This window comes from Epinephelus lanceolatus, chromosome 15 (assembly GCF_041903045.1).
Source record: "Epinephelus lanceolatus isolate andai-2023 chromosome 15, ASM4190304v1, whole genome shotgun sequence".
NCBI lineage: Eukaryota > Metazoa > Chordata > Actinopteri > Perciformes > Serranidae > Epinephelus > Epinephelus lanceolatus.
The window spans coordinates 26,056,431-26,081,568 of NC_135748.1; the positions used below are offsets into that span (position 1 = coordinate 26,056,431).

Sequence of the window (25,138 nt, forward strand, 5' to 3'; positions counted from 1 at the left end):
AAAGGACACCCTTCTTTAATAGATCCCTCGCTTCACAGAGACAAAGACGACAGCTAGCCCTGCAGCAATTAATATCAGTGAAAGATGGATGGGTGGAGGGATCAGAGGAAGATGGAAGGGGATTTTTTTAAGCCACACCAACTTAACTAGTAGGAATGCAATTATGATACATGGATACAGTTCAAAGTGTGGCAGGACTGTGTGTGGAGGTGCAGAAGAGTGTGCTCTGTCTCTGACTTGTGTTTGCGAGGACAATGCTGTCCGGGTAACAATACCTCTCTGAGGGAGTCGTTTTCCCCCCAGAAAAGGCTGCGCCAAAGCACTCAGAGGGTGCCAAATTGTAGCCCTAGCAGTACCTGAAAGGGAAAATGGGCTGTATTCAAATCCGACATCATAGCTCGATTGCCTTTCAACGCAGTTAAATAGGGAGCCGTTTCAAGATATGAATTGGGAAGGCTGAGGTTCGGAAATGGTCCACAACGTTTTACGTTTTTCAGGTGCTTTCATGAAAAGCCCACTCAAACCTGATTTTTTTGTGAAAAGGTAAAACAGGATATGTAGAGACAATTATAGAGTAGGGTCACATTTGCATTTTTTTTTAACATGCTTTTCCATTTAGCGTAGCTGCTTTTCTCCCTCTCCTGGTTGCCCCACTGACCGTAAATGCAGCGAGCAGACACTGAGAGCGCTCTAAAAAGCTTTTGAGGTTGTATCGCATGTCACTGTACAACCATGAAAGTCAGCGGTTTGAAAGCTGACTACTTCCCCCTGAGGTGAAGCGCTGAGGTCTAGGTCGTCTGAAGCAGACACAACCTCAGATCCTCTGATGTGTGACACCACCTCAGATCCTCTGATGTGTGACACCACATTAAAACACTGCAACGGGACTATTGTGTTGCAATGTTAATATGTGACTGGTTTTGTGAAGACAAAACAGGAATGTCAAAATAAATACAGCTCCAAAATATTTCAACAGAATCGCAATTTCCTTTTCCGAAAGGAGGTTAGAGTCTCAAGCAGTCAACTGCGTGCCAGCTCTCTCCCCTCCTGCTGCTGGTGCAGATTTGTACAGACTATTGATGAACTCTGAGCCATTTACCCCCATCCATACAAAACCACCCCAACTTCGCATCACTGCTCATTTCTGAGTAGTGAGCCACTGTGAGTGTGTCTAATTACAAACAATGTGTTGCAGCGGTCAGCAGGGGGTCCACCTGACATGATTTCAATACAGTCAACGAGCACCACGGAGCGAGAGGGAGCACGCACACACACACATAGAGCTTAGAGCTTGAGCAGAGTGCCACCCACCTGCTTTCTACTCCACAGAGACCTGTTGCCATGGCACTGCTCTTTACAACACACACACAAACACACACGCACACATACACACACAGAGGAAAGTTCAATATTCCACTCTCGTTTTCCCCTTTTCCACACAGGGGGGAGGGCCTAGTTTCAGCAGTCAGGCCATTATTTCACCATGGCTGTTTGCTTATGGCCTATTAGGGGACATGGGGACTAGAAGGTGACTCAGCATTTTCTAGAGGGGACACAGACAGACATGCCACATGGGCTGCCTCTCAATGCAGGGTGCTGTATGAGAGCACATGATAGATACGTAAATGCACTTTATTGACAGATTGTTGCCAAAGTTGGACCCAACAAGATTAGTCAATCACGTGTGTGTGTGTGTGTGTGCGCAGTGTGTGCGTGCGGTGTGTGCATGCCAGCGCTCTGGCAGGTTCTGATTTAGTTAGGATTGCGAGGAAAGAGATCTGGGAAAAGACACACAACTGTATCCACGCACACACACCTCACACCAGCATGAGTGCCTGTGAACAAGGTCACTGTGTGCCCTCTGAGAGAAAGTGACAGCATGACAAACAGGAGGAAGGGTGGAGGGAGGGGGAGGGTGAGAAAAGAGAGGAGGGGGTGAGGCGAGCGCTAAAGGGAATACTGGGAAGGCCTTTGAAGAGAATGTCCACGCTGGCCCACATCAAATGCCATGGCAATAACGACATACCAGAGGGTAATCGGTTTTGGCAAAAATATGTAGCATGAATAAATAGCACGGACGCTGCATCTAGAGACAACGTCTAAGAATAGGATCAGAGGGAAAGACTGCTTGTCAGTTATGATGCCTGACTTCAATCGTCTGTCCACCACCTGTTTGCCTCCTGGCTTTCACACCCTTCAGCTTGAGCCCACTAAATTTAGGGCCTCAGTTCTCAACATGGATGACCCACATGCAGAAAGGTGACAAAAATACTGGACTGTCTTTTTCTCTCTGAGTCTGCCTTACCTTTCTGCTTTAAACGCACTAACTACATACGTAACTAAAGTGGCAGTTCAATCTGGTTGTTCTCATGTTACTTTATTGATCCTGTAGGTACTATCATGTCACCTGCCCCCCTTCTACAGCGAAGTTACACAACAGGGTCAGGTTGGTACAACCCTGAAGCTGGAGGAGATTCATAGCATTGCTCAAGGACACTTTTGCAGACACAAAGCTTTCAATCCTTGGTGCTATTGCTGAAGGCTAGTCCTATTTAATAAACCACACTGCTGCCTCAACAGGATTTTGGCCTACGTAGTGTTACAGTTTTGTCCTGGCAATGCTGCACTTTAACACTCATAAATGAAACTGTTTGCAGTGTTTTAGCTCTCCCAGTCTGAGCAGTCTTCTTCTTTGATCCTAAAGGACATTCCCAACTGGGGTCAGAGCAACTGAGGCTAAATGCCAGCACACCAAACAGGTGCAGTGAGGAGCTGCAGGGGCATGGAAGGACAAGAGAGGGCAGGAGAGGAATGACAATGACAAAGAAACACAAAATTAAATATTAACAAATCAAATCAAAACTTTCTGAAATTCCTTCTACTTGACTTCTCAAGCAAGACAGACACCGAAAGAGTCACTAAATATCGAGAATGGAAATAAAGCATGACTTATTAATGCTCGATGAGTTTGGGCTACTCCAATGATTGCTTTGGGTTAGATCTCTCTTTCAATAAACCATAACACGATGTGAAATGTCTCATTCTAAAAGGGACAAAGAGGACAGAACTAGACAGGTTATTCCCAAACAGGTCACCTAAATGTGAGGATTCCCAGCTGTGCAAAAAAAAAAAAAAAAAGCCATCCTACAGCACTCCTCAAAAGAGGAAGTAAATCAACTGAAGCTCAGAGTTTATGCTAGACTATTTTTGCAGCCAATACAGCCATTAATATTCCAGAATTGCTGCCACATAGAACAACTACCAGACATATGTTTTAAATAACCTACATTTAAACAGCAATAAAACCCAAAAATAATAACAGTGCAATCCAAAAACTGCTCGGACATAAGCCTACATTAAACGCATGTCTCTTTGCATTCAAAGTAGGGATGCACCGAATATTCGGTAACCGAATATATTCGGCCGAATATTGCAAAAAAAAACACATTCGGTATTCGGTGGAATAAGTTAAAAGCAAGGCCGAATAATAGTGGCGTGTTTTGATAACGCAATCAAACAGCGTGCCGTGATGGGCGGAATAAAATGTCGGCAGTGTGGCAATCTGCCCGTCACTGCATTTGTGACTAAAAATAGTTTTAAGCGAGCAAAACAGGCTTAAATCATTCAACACGCTGTGCGAGCAGCCTACAGATTTCAACCACCAGCAGAAACAAAAGGCGAATCCTACCGGCTGTGGGGTGAACGGGGGTCACAGACACAGACAGTAATGTATTCCTGTCAAATACGGCAGCCATCGGCTTACTGGCGACGGAGAAGTCGGCTCCAATAATATCCTCTTCTTGGCGTCATGACTGCCCAAATGTACCTGAACAGCCGAGCCAGCCGAACACAGGTATGTGATGTGTCAGAGGAGAAACGAGCCGTTCACATTACTCTTTCTGGCAGTAGCAGCCCACAAACCTCACTGCACTTTAGGGACTGTTCGTTACTTATGAAGGGACTTGTCAGGGGAGGAGGGTGGCTGGTTGATTCTTATTTTATTTATTTATTTTATTTTGATCCCCCCTATGTTAATCACTGATTGATGCTGTTTTTGAAGTATGAACAAGTCAGTAAGTAATTTATTCCATTGAAATATCATTGATGTATTATAGAAAAGTGATTTATCTTTTTATAAATGACAAAAGGCACATCTGCCTCATTTTTGCTGTGGTATTGAGATACTACTCACAACCATGAAATTTTCATTGGTATCGTACCGTGGGTCCCAATTTTGGTACCGTGACAACACTAATCTGGAGGGGGTTCATCTGCAAAAACTAATGAAAAACTTAACAATGATATCTGGTACTCAGATATTCAGTACTCGGTATTCAGCCAAGCATTTAATAATATTCGGCTTCGGCCACAAATTTTCATTTCGGTGCATCCCTAATTCAAAGTCCGTCCAATTAAATAACCTGAAAATAAGCTAAATGATGAAGCGGTCTACTGAGCAGAGTGACTAATCAGAGGTGAGTGGCAGAGGCATAGGAGGAAAGAAGTTGGTAAAGGAGGCGCCAAGCGTCACCTTTAGGTGTTCCATGATAACATCCAGGAAGTCACCAAGCCCACTATCTGCCGTCTGACTTGGCTCGCAATGGTGGAGTGAAGTATATCTCCAGTCTGATGTGCTTGGGAACCCATAGAGAGGTGAAAGTCTTCCTGGAGAATGTTATCAGTGATAGCGTCACCTTCACTAAGGGGACAACTGTGGCTGCTATGGATGTGGTGTGGGTTCTGAAGAGGCTGGTGAGCACTAAGCTTCAATGGATAAATAGATATGTTTGCTGTAAAATCCTAACATCTGGTCTGCATGATGCAAGTTTATATATAAGTTGTCTTGGCAACATATTTTATGGTTCACAAAACACTGGGCTAAACAATATGCTTATAATGATTATACTTATGTATCTGGCATATTTCACACAGGACATTTTGGCCACTGATATTTTTATCTGACAGCCTTACGTGATAGTGGTAAAAAGCCAGCAAATGCCAACTAAAGTAAACAGTGTTGTAGCTCAAGTAAACTGTGCGGTAGGGGACACCACATCTTGTGCAATCTGCCATCTATGTGTCCTTAACCAGTGCCTTCTTTCATTTCTAGCCACTTATCCGCAAGTAACACCTGGACATCGCTTTTCTCATCAACATACCAGCACCCTATAAACTCTTAATAAAGAAGAAAGTAGCTTTCAGTTGCACTGTAATCAGAGCCCAGGAGATGAAGATAAAACAGACAAGTCAGCTTAAACTTTAAACAAAACAAGTGGGTATGCTGCAGTGCCAACAGGCAAGTTGAACATATTGATTGGCAATGTCACACATTAGTTCTTAAGCAATAAAATGCTGGTGCTCTGGGGTGGCACTATCTGCTTGCTGGCAGGGGTTAGTCAAAGCCTCGGGACTATTCTGTTCTGTCTGTGACCATGCTGACACCACAATTTTAGCAATTACGTGTCAGGAGATTCAGAAAAAAAAACTAATCAAATGAAATTCATTTCATAGAGAGTGTATCTCAAAGTGCAACTCTGAAAGGACACTTAGTTTGGCTCAAAGTAAAACAGCTGTCTAAGGTGCTAACTGTAATCTCACACTGTATGGTAGCCAAAATAGAATTAGGGAATTGTTTTTGCAAAAGGGAGGGAAACCCCTATTCTGCTTGTGCAATGGTCGATATAAAGTAACTGTAATTTAATTGCTGTTGTTCCTGCTGTTGTTTTGCATTAAGCGTGACTGTAAGAGTAGAAACCTGAGGGACTCAACCTGTCACATTAGATGAAAGTTTGATTGGAATAAGGCTCCAGGAGGAGTCCTTTTTCCTTCCGAATGTTTAGACAAATGATGACAATAAATTTATGTTTGGTCTAGTTTGATCAGAGCGTGAAGTGCAGTCTTGGGACGGTTTATTACCCTGCGTTCGTCTCTCCTGTCTCCTGTTATTTGAGCTGAACATCAGGTCCCATCCGCACAGATGCACAGGTGGTTGTAGTGACTTTATCATTCATACTATTATTATGACTACTATATCAATACATAAATTATACATAGATATTTCTGCTGGGTTCTCTCTCATATTCTGAGCTAAATATGCATCGACTACTACCTAAATGTAGACACATTCACAACAATTTGAGCACAGACTGAAGACATAAGTTTGTTGGCATTTAAATACCAAAGTCCCTGTGATTACAGTGACTAAGACTTGTGTTGAAAATGGTTACATAATCACTCGTTTATCTTTGTTAAAACAATGACAAGCTAAAAACGTACGAGCAACTACAGCAGTAGTATTTGAATATAAACAGAAAATCTAGAATAAAAGAAACCCTGTATGAGAAAGTGTATTTGGCAGCAGCTAACAGAGCAAAGGCTAGCTTAAAAAGGATTGTGACATCAGCACAGCATTCAATAGTACTTGTGAGGAGAACAGAAAGACAGCTATCAAAATAATTTGCATTACAATAATCAAAGGAAATCCTGTATCAGTTCGACCTGTATCTGTACGGACTGGGAGACACAAAATGTGATCAGGGACAGGACATCCCTAATTATAAGCATTATCTTTGTTAGGCGTCACATTGTTCTCTTCACCTTCTTCTTTCCTATTTATTGTCTTCCTGATCTGCTTTTCTTCCCTACCATTGTTCTTTATTTTACCCCCCCCCCCCCCCTTCAGTCTCAGCCCGCCTCTCTCCCACTGCATAGCTCCAGTGAGCCGACTCCCCGCCAGGCAGTGCGGCCCAGGAGGGAGCAACCAGCTGAATTATTGAGAGCATAAAAACGCTGCCGCTAATGGATCCTGAATAAACACACTGGCTAAGCTGCTCCCGCGGCTTCCTCTGCTGCCACAGGGCATCAAGCTGGAAATACTGAGGTTGAGGATGGAGCGACTACGTAGGCGACTGGAGGCTACGGCTGAGGCTTTGTCTGGGGCTGACACGGTTATGACACCCTGGCCATCCAGGAGCTATAGTGATTCTTGTGATTTATTGACAGTGGAGACAGCAGAGGATGTAAAAGCTGGCAGGCCATTGGGTGGGTTTTTTTCATTATCTTTTCCCCCAGCTTAACCTATTGATACTGTAAATATCTGAAGCAGACACCAGGGTAGAGTAAGGTAAGGGAAAGGAAGGTAGAGAGGAAGGAAGGCGTCGTTTTAATTGGTGGACAAATAAGAAAATAAAGCTTTGTGTATAAAGCTGACGCAATAATATAATTAATATAATAATATATAGTATTAATATACATATGAGCTAAAAACCCAGTCTGCCACCTTAAAAAATACCATCTACTTCTTACTTTCAATTAACAACCAGCCAGGACAATCTACGAAACATTTTAAATATTGGGTTATTCCCTGACTTTATCCCATATCGAAACACAAAGTAAATAAGTGACCCTACTCAGCTGTAATTTTCTATAAATGTCTAACTATATTGGGCCTTTGTTAGTGTAGTAATTGCACAGGCCCTTTAACAACTCCTTCCAAAACAAACTGGCACACGCCATTAAATTCTCAGATGGTGAGAGATTATGAAGGTAATCATAGTTTCATGTAATGAGCTAAGAGAAACTTCTAGCACATGTGTGTCTGTGTGCACGCCTGTGTTTGTACATGCTTGAGCGCACCCCCCTCCTATTTAACTACTTCTGGATCTAATTCCAAAGAAAGAACCATAGCAGAGCATCTTCATCTTGTTCTGTGATAATGAACACACTGCGAGGGAAACGAGAAGAAGAGATAGAAATTAAAATACGAATTGAGGAGCCATAAAAAAGAAAGAGGGAAGAAAATGTTGGCCCTGCAGCAAACTGGAGCTTCTAAGATTATGACTCAGCTGAAAATCTGTGTACATCTGTGTGTGTGGATAAATCCTGTTTCTGTTACTATGCACCGTGTGTATATGTGTGTGGAGAAGGTGATTCCCATACGAAGAGGGATGAAATACACTTCTCCTGATTTATGTAAATGCATATAGCACCACTGCCTGGTAAATCAGAGCAACTGGGAGGTGCAGAAAAAAAAGGAAAAGTCGGAGAGACTTGAAAACAAATACACAAAAAGGTGTCACTCAGTGAAGAAGAAAAACAAAACAAAATAGGAAAACAGCCAAAAGCATCCATTATAACACAACTGGAGCCCATGGGCAATACATGCACAGATGCTTGACATACCACAATTTTCAAAACTGTCAATTTGTCCTCGCAGTAACTTCAAAGTACGTCATCAAATCTGATCTGACACACTTTGGAATCCCTTGGGGACGCATGGAAGTTGCTGTTGCTGTAGCATTCAAGGGTTAGGCATTCATTGTTTAATTATCTGCTCTGGCTGAATCATATGGTGCATCAAAATTCAATATGGAGGCAGCTGAAATACACCCTGAGTCAACTAGACATATGACATACTACTCCAAGGCTGACCTGATCTGAGGGCAATGCAGGACAATCAAACATGGTCTGACAGACTTTCATCAACACTGATTTGCAACAGTTAGTCTTGGTTTTCAAATGTTGTGATGCGGCTGTTTAATGCCAAAATATTTTTTGCAAATTTTGTAGAGATGTTGCAATACCATTTTTGCCTTCCCAGTAGGCTGTGCGTCAGACTTCCTGTCTATTTTTGTAAACTGAAACCATTTCCCTCAGTGGAAACAAAGCTTTTGTTTACTTTAATTTCACAGACACAAACAATAAATTGTGAAGACAATAAAGCCTCCACAAAATAGCATTTTAAGTCTTGTGAGTGATTTATCCTTCAGGGATTTATCCTGGCTTCGTATGAGGAGAGGAAATCTCAGCTCGTCGCTAGGCTAATTTACACAATGTAAAACGCCATAGGCCTGTGCTAATAACGTTAGCATTTTGTATTTGTTTGGAAAACATGTTTAGTATAAGACAGTTGTTTGTCAGTGAACCTTGTGAGTTGTGATGAAGCCAAATTATGTAACGTTACATTTGTTTAATGTTGCTGTTGTCCCTGGTTTTATATGAGAAGAGGAAAAGTTCGCTAGCTGCTAGGCTAATTTATAAAATATAAAATGCCATAGGCTTGTGCTAAAAACATTAGCTTGTTGTATTTGTGGGGAAAATGTGTCCAGATAAAGACAAGTGTTTGTCTGTGAATGCTGAGAGTTATAGTGAAGCCGATTTGTGTGCATGGGTTTGAAATTGTCTCTCTATAAAGCCATGTTTAATGTGTGTTAAATGTGTGTTTCGCACATGTTTTGAATCAACTAAACTTTACAGCACTACACAGAAACCTCTGCCACCAACTAGTGTTTTGGAGGTGTAACTGCAGAGTGACATGGACACACTACGCACAAGTATAAATGCTCACAATGGCTTAGGGTCTGCCGCACAACTATAAATCCTGCTTAAGGCCTTGGATACAGTACATGTAGCCTTTTTATTGGTGGAGCTTTGCAGTGTAAAATGTTGTCTATATTGCTGACATTCTATTATTAGCTAATGTTAAACTGTTTAGTGGAAGTCAATTCTTTTAGACTGCTCTAAATCAGTAGTTGCCCGTAGCTGCACAGCACAACTTCCTGTGCAGGCTGCTGATTTATAGCAGCTAAGAGGAATTGATTTACGGAAAAACTGCTGTTTTATCTGGGTGTGATTTTTTTTTTAAATTCTATAAATAAATTACGTGGAATCACATGTGTGCTTAGACTAGCATAGCTGCCGATATCCAATTCTGCATTTTAGGCAGTATCGGAGGCATTTCCAATACTGCTATCAGCTTTGGAACAATTCCAAAAATTTGCAGGTAAGATAAGGCAAAGGGTTTTTGCTAAGTTTGCCCCTTGGGTCTCAGGATTTGTAGACACACAACATTAACCTTTTAAGTCTCCAACTTCAGCTCAGTAGGTCCAGAAATAGAGGCTGCCCCTGGCCTTAGCCGTCTGCCTTACTACTGCCTTCTGTACTTTCCACTGCACAGCAAACAGCCCTATCAGATGTCAGAATGCAGCCACCAGGCATCCACCGAGCGTGTGTCTGCCTCATGTCTCTACAGGGGCTAGTGGGATGTTTCTGCGTGACAGCAGTCCCAGCAAGTTTCACATTATTGTGTAATATCTCAAGACGGAGAATGAATCCTTGCGGAGGAACAAAGGAGGTGAGAGTTAGTGTTTTCCGCTTCAGTAAAATAAATGTAGGACTTTTTTTCCTTACTTGTGTGAGTGGAATCTAATAAGTAATATTGTTATCAAGAGATTAAATACATTAAACACACCGGGCACTCTGCCATGCTGATGAGCTTACCTTCTTCTTGTCTCTCATGGAGCTCTTGCCTCGCACCATGATTTTGCATCCCGTCTCTGCTTCCAACTGTTTGGCTGTGAGTCCCCGAGGACCAAGGATTCTCCCCACAAAGTTATACTGCAGATACAGAGAGAGAGAGAGAGAGAGAGAGAGAGAGAGAAATAAACCGGTGAGTCTACGGGTGAATAGAGAGTGAAATATTACTTTACATGTGAGCAATAATATCAGACCACAATGGAAAAATACTTAAAGGCAGTTAAAATCATTAACAAGGGCTGAATTCAAATAGTCAAGATCACCCTGAATGCAGGACAATAGGCAGCATTGTGAACACACACACTCCAAAAGACAGACGGATTCCTCTTTCCATAAGCTTCCAGGCAGCATGACATCAGCTTTGCTGGATATCAGGCCACTGCTGCCACGACTGCACACACCATACCAAATCTGCTACATCTGTGCGTCACTGTCTGACTTTCCAGCACAAAGAGAGGTGGCCCCCCCATTAGCCAGAGTTCCTCCTGCAGCACTGCTAAATTAACTGCATTGGTTGTTTTTTATTCTCCTCACCATGGTGGCAGCACTACGGGGTAGAAGGAGTGAATTTTAAACATATTACCAAGGAGGAAGAGCGTGCAATTTTTGCACTGGCTTTCTAATAGATTAATTTTAAGAATCTTTTTCCTGCCCGGCTTGATTTCCAACCACAGGCTACACTGGGTTTGGCTTGCGCTTACCTTATCAGCCCCACTAGATGTCAAAATGGCCCAGAACAGAAAATAGAAAATTAACTAAAGGGAGTAAGTCCGGGTGGGAATGGTGGGGAGAAAACAAGGGGAAAATGAAGCAGGGTGACGAGGGGGAGGTGAGCTCTGAGGTGAGGTAGTGTGCTTGACACAATTTTCTTATCAAGGCCTCCTTTCACTGGTGAGTGGCTTTGGAGCTTTGTACCAAAAGGAAACGTATTTACCGACGTAATCCTCTCCACTTGAAACTGGCTTCCAACGGGATAAAGGGAAAATGTGTTGAAATAATCCAACACAATTTTCAGCCAAAATAAAAACAGAAGGAAAGGAGAAGAGCTGGAGAGAGGGGGAGCACTGTGACGCATGGAGAGGTAAACAAACCCCCACAGTTTAAACAGTGCGCACGGCGGCTGGTGGAGAGCATGATGGGTAAGACTCTCTGACACTATTAAAATGGGATATTTTTACACGAGCAAAAATTTCCAAACCTGAAATATTCAAATACTCACTGGCACAGTGGAAAGCTTTCCTTGACAATGAGAAGCACAACTGTTCGTCTCTTGAAGTGTTACAATGAGCGGTGACACCGCTGCATTAAATTCTTAAATGCAGTCACATCCGCTTACGCACTCCACCGTACCAATGCCTCTGCAAAATCCAAAAGGCCATCAGAGAAGTCACATTTAATTACAGAGGGATTACAAATTTAACGCGATGTCGGTGTATTTCCCCTCGACTACGTAAACAAACACTTGCGAGGACAGTCAAAAACTCCAGGCTGTTGTTTTGCCTTGTCCCCGTCACCGGGCTCGCCTGCGACTGTGGCCTGTCTGAGGCAGGAAAGACACACCCTGTGGCTGCAGAGATGCTGGAGTCCCTGTGGATGATCATAGCATGCAGCTACGTAGGCTTTATGCATGTGTGTCTCTGTCACAAGGCAACTGTCTGTTTGGTTAACTTGAATCCAGGAAACTGGTGCAGGGGCTATTTATGAGAGTGTGTGCCTACTGAGGGATGTACGGGCACCTGTCCTCAGAGGTCAGCCACCAACCAAGCACGGTGGCCTGCTTCTGACTCATATGCACACACGCACACACACATATATACACATGGCCTCAAGGAGCACAGGAGAGAGCTGTCTGTCTGCATCACAGCAACCGTCGCAGACAAGGGTGAACCCCAAGCTGTGGGCATTATGGTGCTGCTGTGTGCTCCTACACAACTCACATAAACACACACATGTGGCCTCTAACCTATTACACAAAAGCTACAGTGGCAATATCCTGAGTGTTGTTATACAGCCTACCCTGCCGGCAACTGTAGTGCCATATTTGAAAAATGCTAGCTGTCATTTGGCACACACAAAACGCACACCTATGAGGTTTCAAACGGTTTTATATTTATACGTAGGTTTCCATTGAGGTTGGACACGTGACGGCTCCCACCAGCCTGACAGGCTACAATATCTTCCATCAGTCCACATCCCATCAGATTTCCCTGCCATAAATATATTAAACACATACAGTAGCTGGATTACAGAATTAAAAACAGACAAGAGTAGGGGAAAAAGTATATCTGATTCAAAATATGAAGCGGTCGCTTTGTGGAAAATCCCAAAATGACACAGAAGGAGCATTTAACATTTTATCTCCGCCGTTCTGTCACTAATACCACCCTCTCTCTGACAGTGGAATGTGTTTCTCTATGGACATGAATATGTTGATGACAATTGTACTTGACAGTGAGCGGGGGCCTGATGGAGGAAAGCTGAGAGAAAGTAAAAGAGAAAAGGTTAGAGATGATGACACATGAGCAGAGGGGGGGAAATGTCATGAATGTCTTGTCTTCCCCGTACTGGGGGAACTGTTATGAGCAAGGAGGGCCAACGCTGCCACTACATTCTCATAGTTTACCCACTCTATATACAGGACTTCATCTAAGAGGTCGCTCAGGGATAAAGGATTAGAGATGGTGGTTACATGTGTGTGGCTCAGGTTTTACGGCCTCTGCCCCCCCATGGAGTAAAAGCTTGAGGGTGAAGGCTGCTGCACCAGTGTCAGATGTGTTTTAATAATGACAGAGGCATGTGCACAAACTTACACATGCATGTGGGCGGGGGCACAGCATGGAGCAGACGTCGTGTCTGGCCAAGCAGTTACCACAAGTGTCACTCACAAATGTCATTAAAGGAAAAGTTCAACGCAATCACACATCAAATGACTGTGTTTGTGTTTCGAGCATCTCGCCACAATCTAGCAACAACGAGAAATCATCTTAATTTAACCTCACGATTTAAAGTGTAACTGTGTAAATAAAAATGATGCCAAAATCACCCAGGCGATGGAATACAGCTCAGTGTTTTAACCGTAGAGGATAGCTCTCTGTGCTCCCTGGCTTCCTGCTCTGCACTGATGGTTTGACATTCTTCTCGAGGATGTTGATACGCTGTTAGAAAAGGTGACCTCCATTTTAAGCAACCGGAATGTAGAGACAATGGAAAGCCAAGCGGGTGAGTTATCAGAGGGGTGCAGGGCCATTGAGCCTGCCAGGAACTCCACTCAGTACAGCCAGAGGAGTAGGATGGATACAGTGCCCTCACTGCCAAATACACTATCCGCTCTTCACCTCCTCTTGCTAAACTATCCAGCCTCCTCCGCACCTACTAAAAAAAGCTAGTTTTCATCTCCTATATTTCTGCTGTTACATCAACTCCACTGGCTCCCCAGACTGAGGTCTTAAAAAAAAACAAAAATCAACTAATGTCTGGGAACCACCACGGCATTCTGGCTGGATTTCCAGGGCTCTGTGCCCTCTAGGAGCCCTTGAAGCAGTCGCTACTGACAGGGAAATTTGTTGAAATTTAACAGGCTTTTAACAATAGAAAACAAAAACAAACGTAAAACAAAGTACAAGTCTGATGATTATAATCAATAGGTACGTTTCCCCCCACTGCTGCCTGATCCTCCAGTGACTAGAAATAAAGAGCAATAGGCCATTCTGCACCGAACAAAACAATTGCACAAAAAAAAAAGTATGTCTACCAGCTCTGTTTAATCAGGCGCTACTGTCAGCACCCATCTGGTGAGCAGAATACATGCATAAACTATGTGTTTTGCTGACGAGGAAACTCTTTTTTTCCTCTCTGTATCTCTGCTGCACCCTTATTTCCTCTGCTCATTGAAAGAATTAGACGATTAGAGGCACTAGGACCCCTGGTGGACCAAATCTTTCCCTCACTCCTCTGTTTCAGTTTCATTTTATCTCAATTTTTCAAACACACAAATACAGCAAATCTCATACAGTAAAAACAAACATAGTTTGTGAGCAAACAGAAAGACAGACGGACGTGCACACGCTTACACATACACACAAAGCTCCCTTCAGGACAAGGGCTTACACTGACATTAAAGGGCCTTTGTTTAGCCCCAGTTATCGCTACTCCACAGGCGGGTTATGTTGTGAGCATATCTACGTCTACTCCACTGTGTGTTTATGAGCATGAGTGTGTGTGTGATACCACAATGTATGGAGTGAACTCTCGCAGACACCCTCTGCACCCAGAGCTGACTGTAGTACGTGTTTACGCGCGTGTGCGGTTTGGTTTGTTTTCATGTGAACAACTGAGAAACAACAGCAGTTTCACCAACAATGCTCAGGGAAGCAGAACAATTGTGCCTTTGACGGCGTTTGTTTGTGGTGGTGGGGAGACAGGAAATGAGATCATGCTGAGGGGGCTCTCGCTGTGTGCGCGCAGAGCTTATCGAAGAGCCAGGCCAGGCCGGGAGGAGAATACCAATCACTTATTAGCTGGCCTCGCTGGGCTTATGGAAATGAGGGAACAGTTCATTCAGTGCAATGTATCAGAGCAAGATGGAATCTGTGGTTACGCCAGGCACCGCCATCCCTCTCCTCGTCCACTTGATTCTAACCCTCCCGTAATGTTACAAGTATCAGTGTGAAACAGCTCATACCAAAGTAATGGCTAACCATTCATCATAGCAAAGCTCCCCATTTCCTCATACCTAAGATACCTTCTGTCTCACTTCACTTCAAGTTACAGTATTTGGAGGCTTCACAGAGGGCAAAGAGTTGCTCCCTTCTCCCTCCACACAGACTCTTCTTTGTATCCATTCATGGCTTCTGGAAATGGAGCAGGCTTCCTTTTCCCCTTTGTCTTAGTAGACAGGATCTTGCCCTTCCTCTTCTGCATATCCTCCCATGTGCACGGGCCACTCATAGCACGAAGCAGTGTTTCTCTCTGACTGCACACAACCTCCTTGCTGTTCATCACTCATTCATTTTTGGGCAGAAATGTTCCCTCATTCAATTAATCCATTTGACTTAACTTAGCTTTGTTGCCTGATGCTCACAACCACATGTACACAGCAGCTCCACATACTTTTCTCCACATAGTAAATGGACAGGAAGGAAAGGAGCAAGAAGGAGCAGACAGGTGCCTAACCTCCAGCAGTTTGCACGCCTCATCTACAGGAGGGACAGAGGTGAGTCTGGGGCGATGAAGGAGTCAAAAATTAGACTTAGATTCCAATGGTGACATTTTCGCCTCAAAGCCCTATAGACTTCAAAGCGCTCTATTCAGCACATCCAGCATTTAGCGCCTAATCCATGGCTCCTTTGATAATTCTGTTTGGGTTTATTTTGGGGTTGCAGGCAGGGTGGAAATACAGAGGAGGGAAGACGGAGAGATGGAAAGCGTAAAGATTGATGTCAGCTAGAAGTTTAGAAGATGTGAGTGAAGGGAGCACAGAGCAAAGTTTGTGACGTTTTAGATAAGCCAGCTGCGGAAAGACAAAAAAAAATAATGAGTGGGGAGACGCTAAATAACATTCAGCCTCTCACTCGGGGGGTTCGTTTGAGTGTTAGTTAATCACAAGTCAACAGAAGACTGCCCTTTGACAGAGCTGAGGAAGCTGTTGACTGATGCTTGCCATGCTGTGCTACCTTATCCACAATCCTCTCATCCAGAGGAAGGAGAGAAACGGACTTTAGACTGGTGACTTCTGGTTAAGATCCGATCCTTTTAATAGAGAATTACATTTTTTCAGGCAACGCACTGAAGTTGCATCAGCCGATCAATCATGAGCTATTTCACTCATCATCTTTGCTCACACATCAGCTGACTGGCAACCGACTGACAGCCAATCAGATTCATAAGGGTAAACAAGAAGGTAGGGTTGGGCCATGTCGACTGAACTCATATATGATGATGTTGATTGTGATGAATGATGATATCATACTATGATTTTTGATATACTTTTCCTCCCTGTAGCCTAAAAGCTACCTCATTAAACATATCATCTGATTCTAAAAAATATTTTAAACATTAGTCATAGTGATGCAACTGCAGAATATATAAGTGAATAAAAGGGCAAAAAGAATGGCAGTATGCCCAGCAGATGTGAGAGGATATTGATCAGTGACAGTGGCAAATCTTCATGGCGGCTCTGATAAACTTGGTCACTAAAAAAGTGCCGCTTCGCCCATCTGGTGTCCACCTTCAGTTGCAAAAATCAATCTGTGCCCTGCTGATAAATCAAAACTGTTACTTTTTAAGCATGCAATAAATGCCATTAGCGTCACTGCAAACCTGCGCCCCGGTGTCGGTGCAGACGGGGGGCGGGGGATTTTAAATCAAGATGCTCTGGACTGTCAGCCATCGATGATGGATGATGGCATAGCCCATCAGCCCATCCCTACAAGAGGGCCTTTCCAACCTGACAGTTGTCACTATTATTCAGTTGGTACTTGCATGCCAGAGCATGGAGAGACAGGAGAGATTCTTCCAAAAAAAAGTAATATTGGTCTTAAAAATCCTGTTTCAGCGGGATCCTGTCTGTGCACACACTGTATGGGCTGACACCAAGTTGTCCCTGGTGCAGCCTTTGATTCCTGTGTGGTCAATTTGCTTCCTTTGCCCTTCATTCTCTGCTTTCACCTCTCAGTTTAACGACCGCAGAGACGAACACCCTGAGGAAGCACTAAACACCGTCTACTTACTGTATACAAGCACAAGTTGGTAATATGCAAGCAATCACTGGCATTAGTGCAGTTATAAATACACATCTAACAGCTTACACTGTTGCCCTTCATCATGTTAACTGACTACAACAAATAGAGTACTCTCTGTTTAAATTATCATTGTAATTACCCTCCTCATCAAATAGCTAACCAGAAAACCATCCGTTCATCAAATTATCATCATCATGCATGGCTGGCTAGCTAGAGATATCAAAATCCTCCACTCTGCTGCTCTATCAGTGAGGTGAGGTGAGGTGTGGGGCGGTACATTTCCAGGACTGGTAATGACTTAAGGGGGTCAGAAGGATATCAGGAGCTGGCATGATAAGTGATGACACCCTCATGGGAACAAGCTTAATGACTTTCCCTGTGCAGGGAACTGGCTGGTTTGGACCAGGCTATTTTACTGCAGTGAAACAGAAAGGTCCAGGACATCCTGTCTGCTCAAATCACCAGAGCCTCTTTTTTGGTACTCTCAAATCTCTGTGCATTGCAGTCCAAGTGAAGCATCAGTGGGCAATGAAGCGCAGTTTTCCTCTCCCTCCATAACCTGACAGAGCTAATGCTCACACACACAAAAGACTTGTATGACAAAATTATATAACACAATTTAAAAGTTGTGCGTCATACCTAAATAAATGTATGACATCACAGTAGAGGCCCCACTGGCTGGCAACTCCATATGCCTGTGAAAAGCCCTGATGAGACAAGGCGAAGTTGATGGGGGCCTCTCTTTTAGCTTTAATACACTGATGAACAACAACAGAAGAAAACAATCTCCCGTCTCCGACATCTGAGTGCATAGAGCCATTATTGATCAACCACTCCGTGGTTTTTTTTAAGCCGACAAGTCATTTGCAGTGTTCGATTGGATTCATTTGCCTTCAAAACACAGACTAATAACCAAAAAATGTAGGCTTGCAGGGGGATCAAACACGTGTTCCGCTGAGGATCTTTAGTTTAGAGGCGACGAGTGAAGCGGAAGAGGGGAAACTGTGGGTGTGGGGGGGCTTTAAAAGGATTCCATTACTGAGGCAAACAACCCTAAAGTACCATGACAACCCCCGAAACACCAGACAAACACTAATGCCACAGACACACCAGCAGCACAGAGGTATTGCAAATATGTTTTTACAGACCTATCTATATAAGTGATCATTCTCTTCTCTCAGGCCTCTTCAAGCTGGCGAGAGGAGTTCAAATAGTCCTGTTTAGCAGTTGCTCAACAGCTTACATCCAACCGAGGGTCCCATTTCATAGAGTCAGCACAGCAGAGGTGGTGTCTGAGGGTGCATGTGTGTATTTTGACTCCTAAGCATTTCTTACAATCCCACTGACCTGCCCGCAACCCACCTGGGCATTTAACAGTTGGCAAACACAAACACACAGGGAATAAAGCAGAGACAGAGATGCACTTAAAAGACATGTCACACATTCTATCAGATGCCTGAAGGTCAACGGAAATGACATGCTGAGCTGTCAGTCAGCTGCCTATCAATGTGTGTGTGAGCGTCTGCTCGGGAAAGGAGCAGAGCCACAGATAGCATTTAATTGAAGGTTGAAGTTATCAGATAGCCTGCGACTCAGCTGTCAGTCAAGATGCAGTCACCACGGTGACGCTTCACAGTGCTCTGCACCACTGACGACATCAGGAAATGGCTGACTTTGAAGAACGGTGAGGGAGTGGGGAGGCAGACACACGGGGAGACAGAATGATAGAGACACATAAACACATTTACAGACAGATGTGGGGCACACCGGCAAGTACACACAGGCCAGGAGAGGGGCACACTTAAGGGAATTAGAGAAGAGGCGTGCTGGCAAGGCAAGTTATTTTGGTAGAATTGACATGCTGCACTGCATCCAGGCACCAGGACAATCTAATTATCTACTGGTGAAACCAGAGCAGGGGACACGTAGGTGAGACAGAGAAAGCCCCATCGAGCAGGTGTGACCTCAGCATAAGGATAAAGTGGGTAAAGGTAAGTGGGAGTTATGTTTTTAAAGGAAAGTGGAAACTGAGAGACAGGCACGTGGATGATGGGTGTCCTAAAATGACAAGGAAAGAAGGAAAAGATGGGGAAATAGTATGAATGCTGACAAATCTTCCATGGCAGGTGAGCTGTTGCCATGAACACAGAACAGAGGCTTGGCCCATCATTCCCCGCTTTCTTAGAAGAACCTAGAATTGCATCAGCGAGACACACAAACACAAAAGCGCACACACATATGCCTCTTAGATGGGGAGGGGTATCTGGGAAATCAGACGGAAATGTGAGAGGGGGGAAAATATTCCCCAGTCTAATAATCATCATTACAGTTTCCTCCCCTTTTAGCAGTGGGCAGATGGGGATAGGAAGTGACATTTTTCTTCCCTTCCTCCATCAGTTCTTTCCTCTCTTCCCTTTCACGCCGATCCTACATCATCTCCTCTCTTACTCCACCACTAAATGACTCCAGTTTTTATCCTCCTTGAAAACACTAACTGGATAGAGAGATACTGTAGCTCAGTCTGTGTTTGTTTTTTGTTTCACAAACTACAGAGCACCAAGACAAGCTCGGCTCTAGGTGGAAGTCTGATGCACACACAGTTACACTTTATCTGCCATTGTCTGCTGTTCAAATAATGAAATCCCAAAATTTCATTCCCTCTTTGCTCAACCCAACAGCTTAAAATTGCAAGGGGCAGTGGGAGCAGCAGTGAAAACAAAACAGGGGAAGGTAAAAGGATTGCCTGCAAAACTTAGTTACACTGGTGAAATTCAAACACTCATGAGTTGGAAAAAAGGCCAATGTGATTCTAAATGTGCACAATGTTAATGTTATTGCAGCTTTTGCACATAAACTCTGTTCTAAACAGGAGAGGTAAGAAAGGAAAGAAATTCAATTTAGACCTGCTGCTGATTTCCCCTGGTTCCAATCATCACATCCATATATAACAAAGCTATCTGGCATTTTCCTCTTCTCCTGCAGACCTAATGACTACACTGTGTGGAAGGGCTGTGCATGTGTGTACCAAAATAGAGCAGAAAATGTCCAAGTGAAATATGTGCCATTTTGCCTCACCCTGCATGTGTATTTGCCCCTACTTGTGCATCTTTTTGTGCATGTTAGTGTGTGTATAAATTAGTGTCTCCTAAGGTTATCAGTGAGTCTTCTCGGCCACCAGGGGGAAGCCTAATTAATTTAGTAGCCTTCCCGGCAGCTCGTAAACACAATACTGAGTTACAGCCGTGCTCTGTGCCGAGCAGCATAGCACACTGAGCAAAGGGAACACAGGGGTCATGCGAGGATGCCGTGCTTTTAATAGTCTGTTTGTGTCGGTGAGTCTGTGAGAGTCATTCCAAGAGTGTCTTTTCAGCCACAGGTGGCACAAATTGCTCCACACATTTTCACAGACCTCCCAAACTCTTCTGTAAAATGTATGTGGCCATTAAAGGAGTTAGCACAACACCGCCACACACATACACCCACAAACACAGACACAATGCAGTGATTTTAGTAGTAAGGCAAAGCATAACAGGGGAACTGAAAGAATAGTTCATTTCAATAAGAAGACCACAGTCTCAAATATACACATGCCCTTTTAAATAAAATAACCAGCTTCAACAAAAACAGTGATTTATTACCCAATTAAATGCTGACCAGAAAACTTCAACTCACTGATCCAAATACTAGACACGGTCAGCCCTACCACATTTACATTTTCCCTTATATCATTGTTTTCTCTTAATGTAGAGCACATAAATGCAACAATGTATGTTTTTAATGTCACAAAGGTATGTTTGCACAGGTTAAATCATCATTTTTTGTAGAAGTATCAAGGATAATGAGATTTTTTAAAGCAAAAGAGCAATTAGAGCCAAGTGCAAATATACAAATCTTACAGCTAATTAGGGGACAGCACAAAGACCTGAAGTCCTGGCACTAGCGATGAAAGGTGACAGACTGTGTTGTGGTTGGTTGATTTAGCTCGAGTTCAGAGGCTGGGCCTGCTCTGAGGGTCAGCTGGAGCTAAGCTGATCCCAGCCAGTCCCTGGTGCCCTTTATCAATTCTGTCAGGGGGAAAATGCAATCCACGCCTGGCTGAGTCTTGCTCTGCTCTACAGTGTCTCTTATCCTTCGTCACCTCCCTCCATTCATTTCCTCGCTGCAAGCTGCTGGGATTACGAAGAGAAACGCTGCTCCTCAAGATGTGACACAACCATTCATGTGGGGGCCAAAGATTACCATGAGGACAGGGGAGGTGGCTGACTGACCGTGGTCAAAACCTTACACACACGCTACACGGCTCTACATATAGTAGACACCAGCGCACGGACACAACTGTCATTCTCCGGACAAAGCTTTTACTGACTCGCCTCTTCAGTGTTCCCCCTGTCCTCCTCATTTCTACAAGCAGTATGGTAGCGCCACGGTGTACTATTCTTTCCCAGCTATGTGTGTGCATGCAAATGTGTGTATCTTTCCATCCCAGAAAAGCCGTCTACGCCACCGCACTAACCAATGCCAAAGTCCAAAAGATTTCCATCTCCTTCCAACTGAATATTTATGGAGGTGCACTTTACATTTCATACCGCTCCTCCTCTCAATCCCCTACTTCTCTCCTTCTCAGGACTAATCTACCACTGAGTCAGCCCATAAACACCCCTGTATGCATGTTTTCCTGAGACCAATTTAGACTGCCATCTGATATAGCTTTAACGACAGTCCATTAACAACTTGGTATACAGGCTTAAAGTCCAGCAACTGTTTTTTAACAAACTAACAAAAGTCAAGACTTGTGTGAAAAAGGAACAAAAAGCGAGAGGAATCGCTGAGGAATGAGCAAGAATGTATGACATGAAGAATTGAGAGAGACTGAAACAGAGAGAGGAAGAGAGACAGAGGGTATGTCCTCAGAGCAAACAGATTGCTGAAGTATCGGCAGCTGTCATTCCAGGAATGACACACCACAAAAGGCGCATGGCCAAAGGCAAGAGGACGAACTACAAGTGTCCACAGGAATGTTGAGTCTACTACAACTGCTGATTTAGCTGTTGATACAAGCAAAGACAAGTATCTTGTTTCCTTACAACCCTCAAACTGGAGTAGGAAACAGCTTTTTTCTAAAGACATACTATATCAGCAATTCATTTACTTCTTAATTATTTTCTTTACCGCAAATGCACTAGTATTATTGGCTCTGTGATACAGCTGCAACAGTGTGAGGTGTGTAAACCAGCTACTTACATCAGGGTACTCTTTGACAGGCACAAACAGTTTTTCCTGCAGGTGGACGATGGGTCCGATAGGCTCAGGCAGCTCCAGAGGGTGTCTGTCCACAAGGCCATTCACTGTGTCGCTGTACATGTCTTTACGCACTCTGTTAATCTCTGAAAAACACAAACACGTACACTGTGGTGAGCAAGTGAACAACAACAGTACAATCAAACATGTTTTTTATTTTGTATTTGATATATCACTGTCATATTGATTTTGACTTCTGGGCAAAGGCTTAATGTAGCATATAAATCTCTTGTAAAAAAGAAAAGGAAAAACAACAGAAATTTGTCAATTGCCTTGAGTATTGTTTGTCTTTTATAGACAAACAATTGTGTTGGTTTGTTTCTGGAGAGTACTTCACAAAAAAAAAATCATCACAGCCTGCAAATGTAAAAAATATGTGACAGCTGAGCATGGATGCTTCTTAATACCTGCAGGATATAGCAATTTTTCTGCTGTGACTAAAACAACTGTGAATGTGGGTTTGTGTGCAAGTTAGTCTATATGCCAGCCACAAAAGTTAAGTGCTGCATTATTTAGGGGTTAAGGCCACCGTCTATCCTTTCTGTCTGTTACTCCCCTGTGGCTGCTCTCTAATAGAGCAGCATGTGCGAGCGGCTGGGCAGGTGCGGAGAAGAGACGCAGAGAATCGCTCAGGTATATGCCTTCAGATCTGATCCCTCTGTCAGATAAAACTAATGGACCTCTCTCTCTCACTCACGCGCACACTGCCAATAGAGACTTCCGCTCCAACTCTCCCTCACACACACACACATACACGCTCACCTCTAATTCACACACACCCCACTTTGACTGCCTCTGTAGCTCATACAAATTCACGCAGCAGAGGAATGCTGTGGTATGCAGGATGAGAAAAGGCATTCATTCATCCTGCTCATCCTGTGTGTGTGTTCGTATGAGTGTGTCACAGTTGGATGAGGATCGACGGCTGCGGTTATAACACACGGTAACAAAGGATACGCACTGGTTGTGATTTCTAACTTCCCACATTTGCCGTCACTTTAAACAGTCGCCCCTTTGACACAGCCTGTTCAAGATGGGAATGTTGCACCCTCTTCTGCCTGGCCGTTTTGTACAAAAGGTCTGAACACGGAATCGGGGGGCATTGTTGCTCCACCTTAAACCGGCAGCAGGGGTAACAGAGCTGATTCGACATCTGTGTAGAAAGTGTGAGACAGCAGGACCAGCCTGTTGTGTGCGACTCAACACAGGGAGATTTTAAAAAGCAGTGAGCAGCAGTTAGCAGCTAACTCAAAGACGAAGAACAGCAGCTGAAAATTACGGCAAATTTGGGACACAATAAGGTCAAGGAGCTACCTATCCTCTGCACAAAATCAACCACCATATAACATGGGCAGTAAATGATTGTTAGTGCCATATTATTCCATTTTTATTGTTAAGAAAGTGCTGCCTGATAAGTAATGACACACTAAACGCTGGCATGTTTGCTTCTAAAAGCCTAATGAAGGGTCTTTGCTGCAGCAGAATTGCTGGATCTCTATGCAAAAAGGCTGGTGTCATGCCTTTGCTTAACCAAAAAGTTCATCGGCTGTAAAGGGCAGAAGAAATGTGATTCAAAATCAGGCATCTACAAAGATAAGAAAAGAAAGTTTTTGTGTGTGTGTGAAACAGCTGAAATTAAATGGTAGGGCTGGTGAGGCCACGAGGAATGAGGAGTATGAGGTGGAGTAGGGGCGGGTGTTGGGTACTATTTCCATCTCTCATGAGACTTTGGAGCAGTTGGGAGCTCTATATTAAACTCTAGCTAGGGAACCTGACACTCAACTATAGATGACCTCAGTAAAGCATGCCTGACCTCTATGCCTTAACCTTACGCTGAAGCAAAATAGGAAGGTGGGTCAAGCTACTATAATAGATTTTAGTGTATTGGTTGTCTTTGTTTTAAGTTAGAATAAATGTGTACTCTTACAAGTAAAAAAAAAAGAGGTAAAGACATTCTAGAAAAACAAATCATGGAGTTAGCCTTGGAATCAGTTTGTGGGGATTTCCTGTCGAGCTGAGAAAGTGTTTTCTCTGGATACCATCGATGACAGACTGACAAATGTGTGATTGATGGGCTCATGAACACTGACAGGCATACACACAAACATCTGGCCTGCAGCTGCGTGGACAACACCTGCGGGACACGGAACCGTACAGACAAGCCAGGAGACTCGGCCCAGAGCGACTCCTTCCCAAATAACATGACCTCAGCACTCTGTGGTCCACACAGATACTCCCAGTAGCCTCTAAAGATGAATTCATCCTCGTGGTATCTACCCCAGAAGACTGATTACATCAGTCCTAACCGACACCAGCGGCTTCAGGCCACATCCAAGCTTTGTGTATGAGTGGAGGGGGCTTGGCAGTGACACATCATACAGGGAGGAGATCAGGACAGCATAACACAGGGAGGAATGGGAATATGAAAAACAGGACAGTAAACTACAAATGATTGTATGTTGTGTGTCCAAAAGAAACCCCACGTCCATAAAACTTAAATATGATAGCCTAATGGTTATAGAGACAGTATTTCAACCACAAGGTCATGAGTTTAATCTCTGTAACTACTTGATGGATATGCTAATCTCTCCAGAAGAGATGATCACTGCTAAATGGCATTCTATAAAAATGAAATCCTCCTCATAATAAATCTCAGTACCTTACTTGCTGTGTCTGTCTCTTCAAGCTAACATTAATAAACACAGAGGAGCCATTTAACAGACCACTGGTGGGCTAAGCATGTGTGTAGGAGCCATCAATGATGGGTAAAGAAACATTCTGCACGT

General features: G+C 43.7%; 1 protein-coding gene across 8 annotated transcripts in view; it reads right to left on the bottom strand.

Annotated features, from left to right (window-relative positions):
- qkia (QKI, KH domain containing, RNA binding a) overlaps positions 1–25,138 on the bottom strand; it is a 77,355-nt gene that overhangs the window by 26,105 nt on the left and 26,112 nt on the right. For all 8 annotated transcript variants that reach the window (XM_078175089.1, XM_078175088.1, XM_033642807.2 and 5 more), the window contains exons 2-3: positions 22,296–22,438; positions 10,279–10,395 (exon numbers count right to left, since the gene is read on the bottom strand). In XM_078175089.1, the coding sequence (XP_078031215.1) occupies positions 10,279–10,395; positions 22,296–22,438 (260 nt within the window). The remainder of the gene's footprint in view (positions 1–10,278; positions 10,396–22,295; positions 22,439–25,138) is intronic.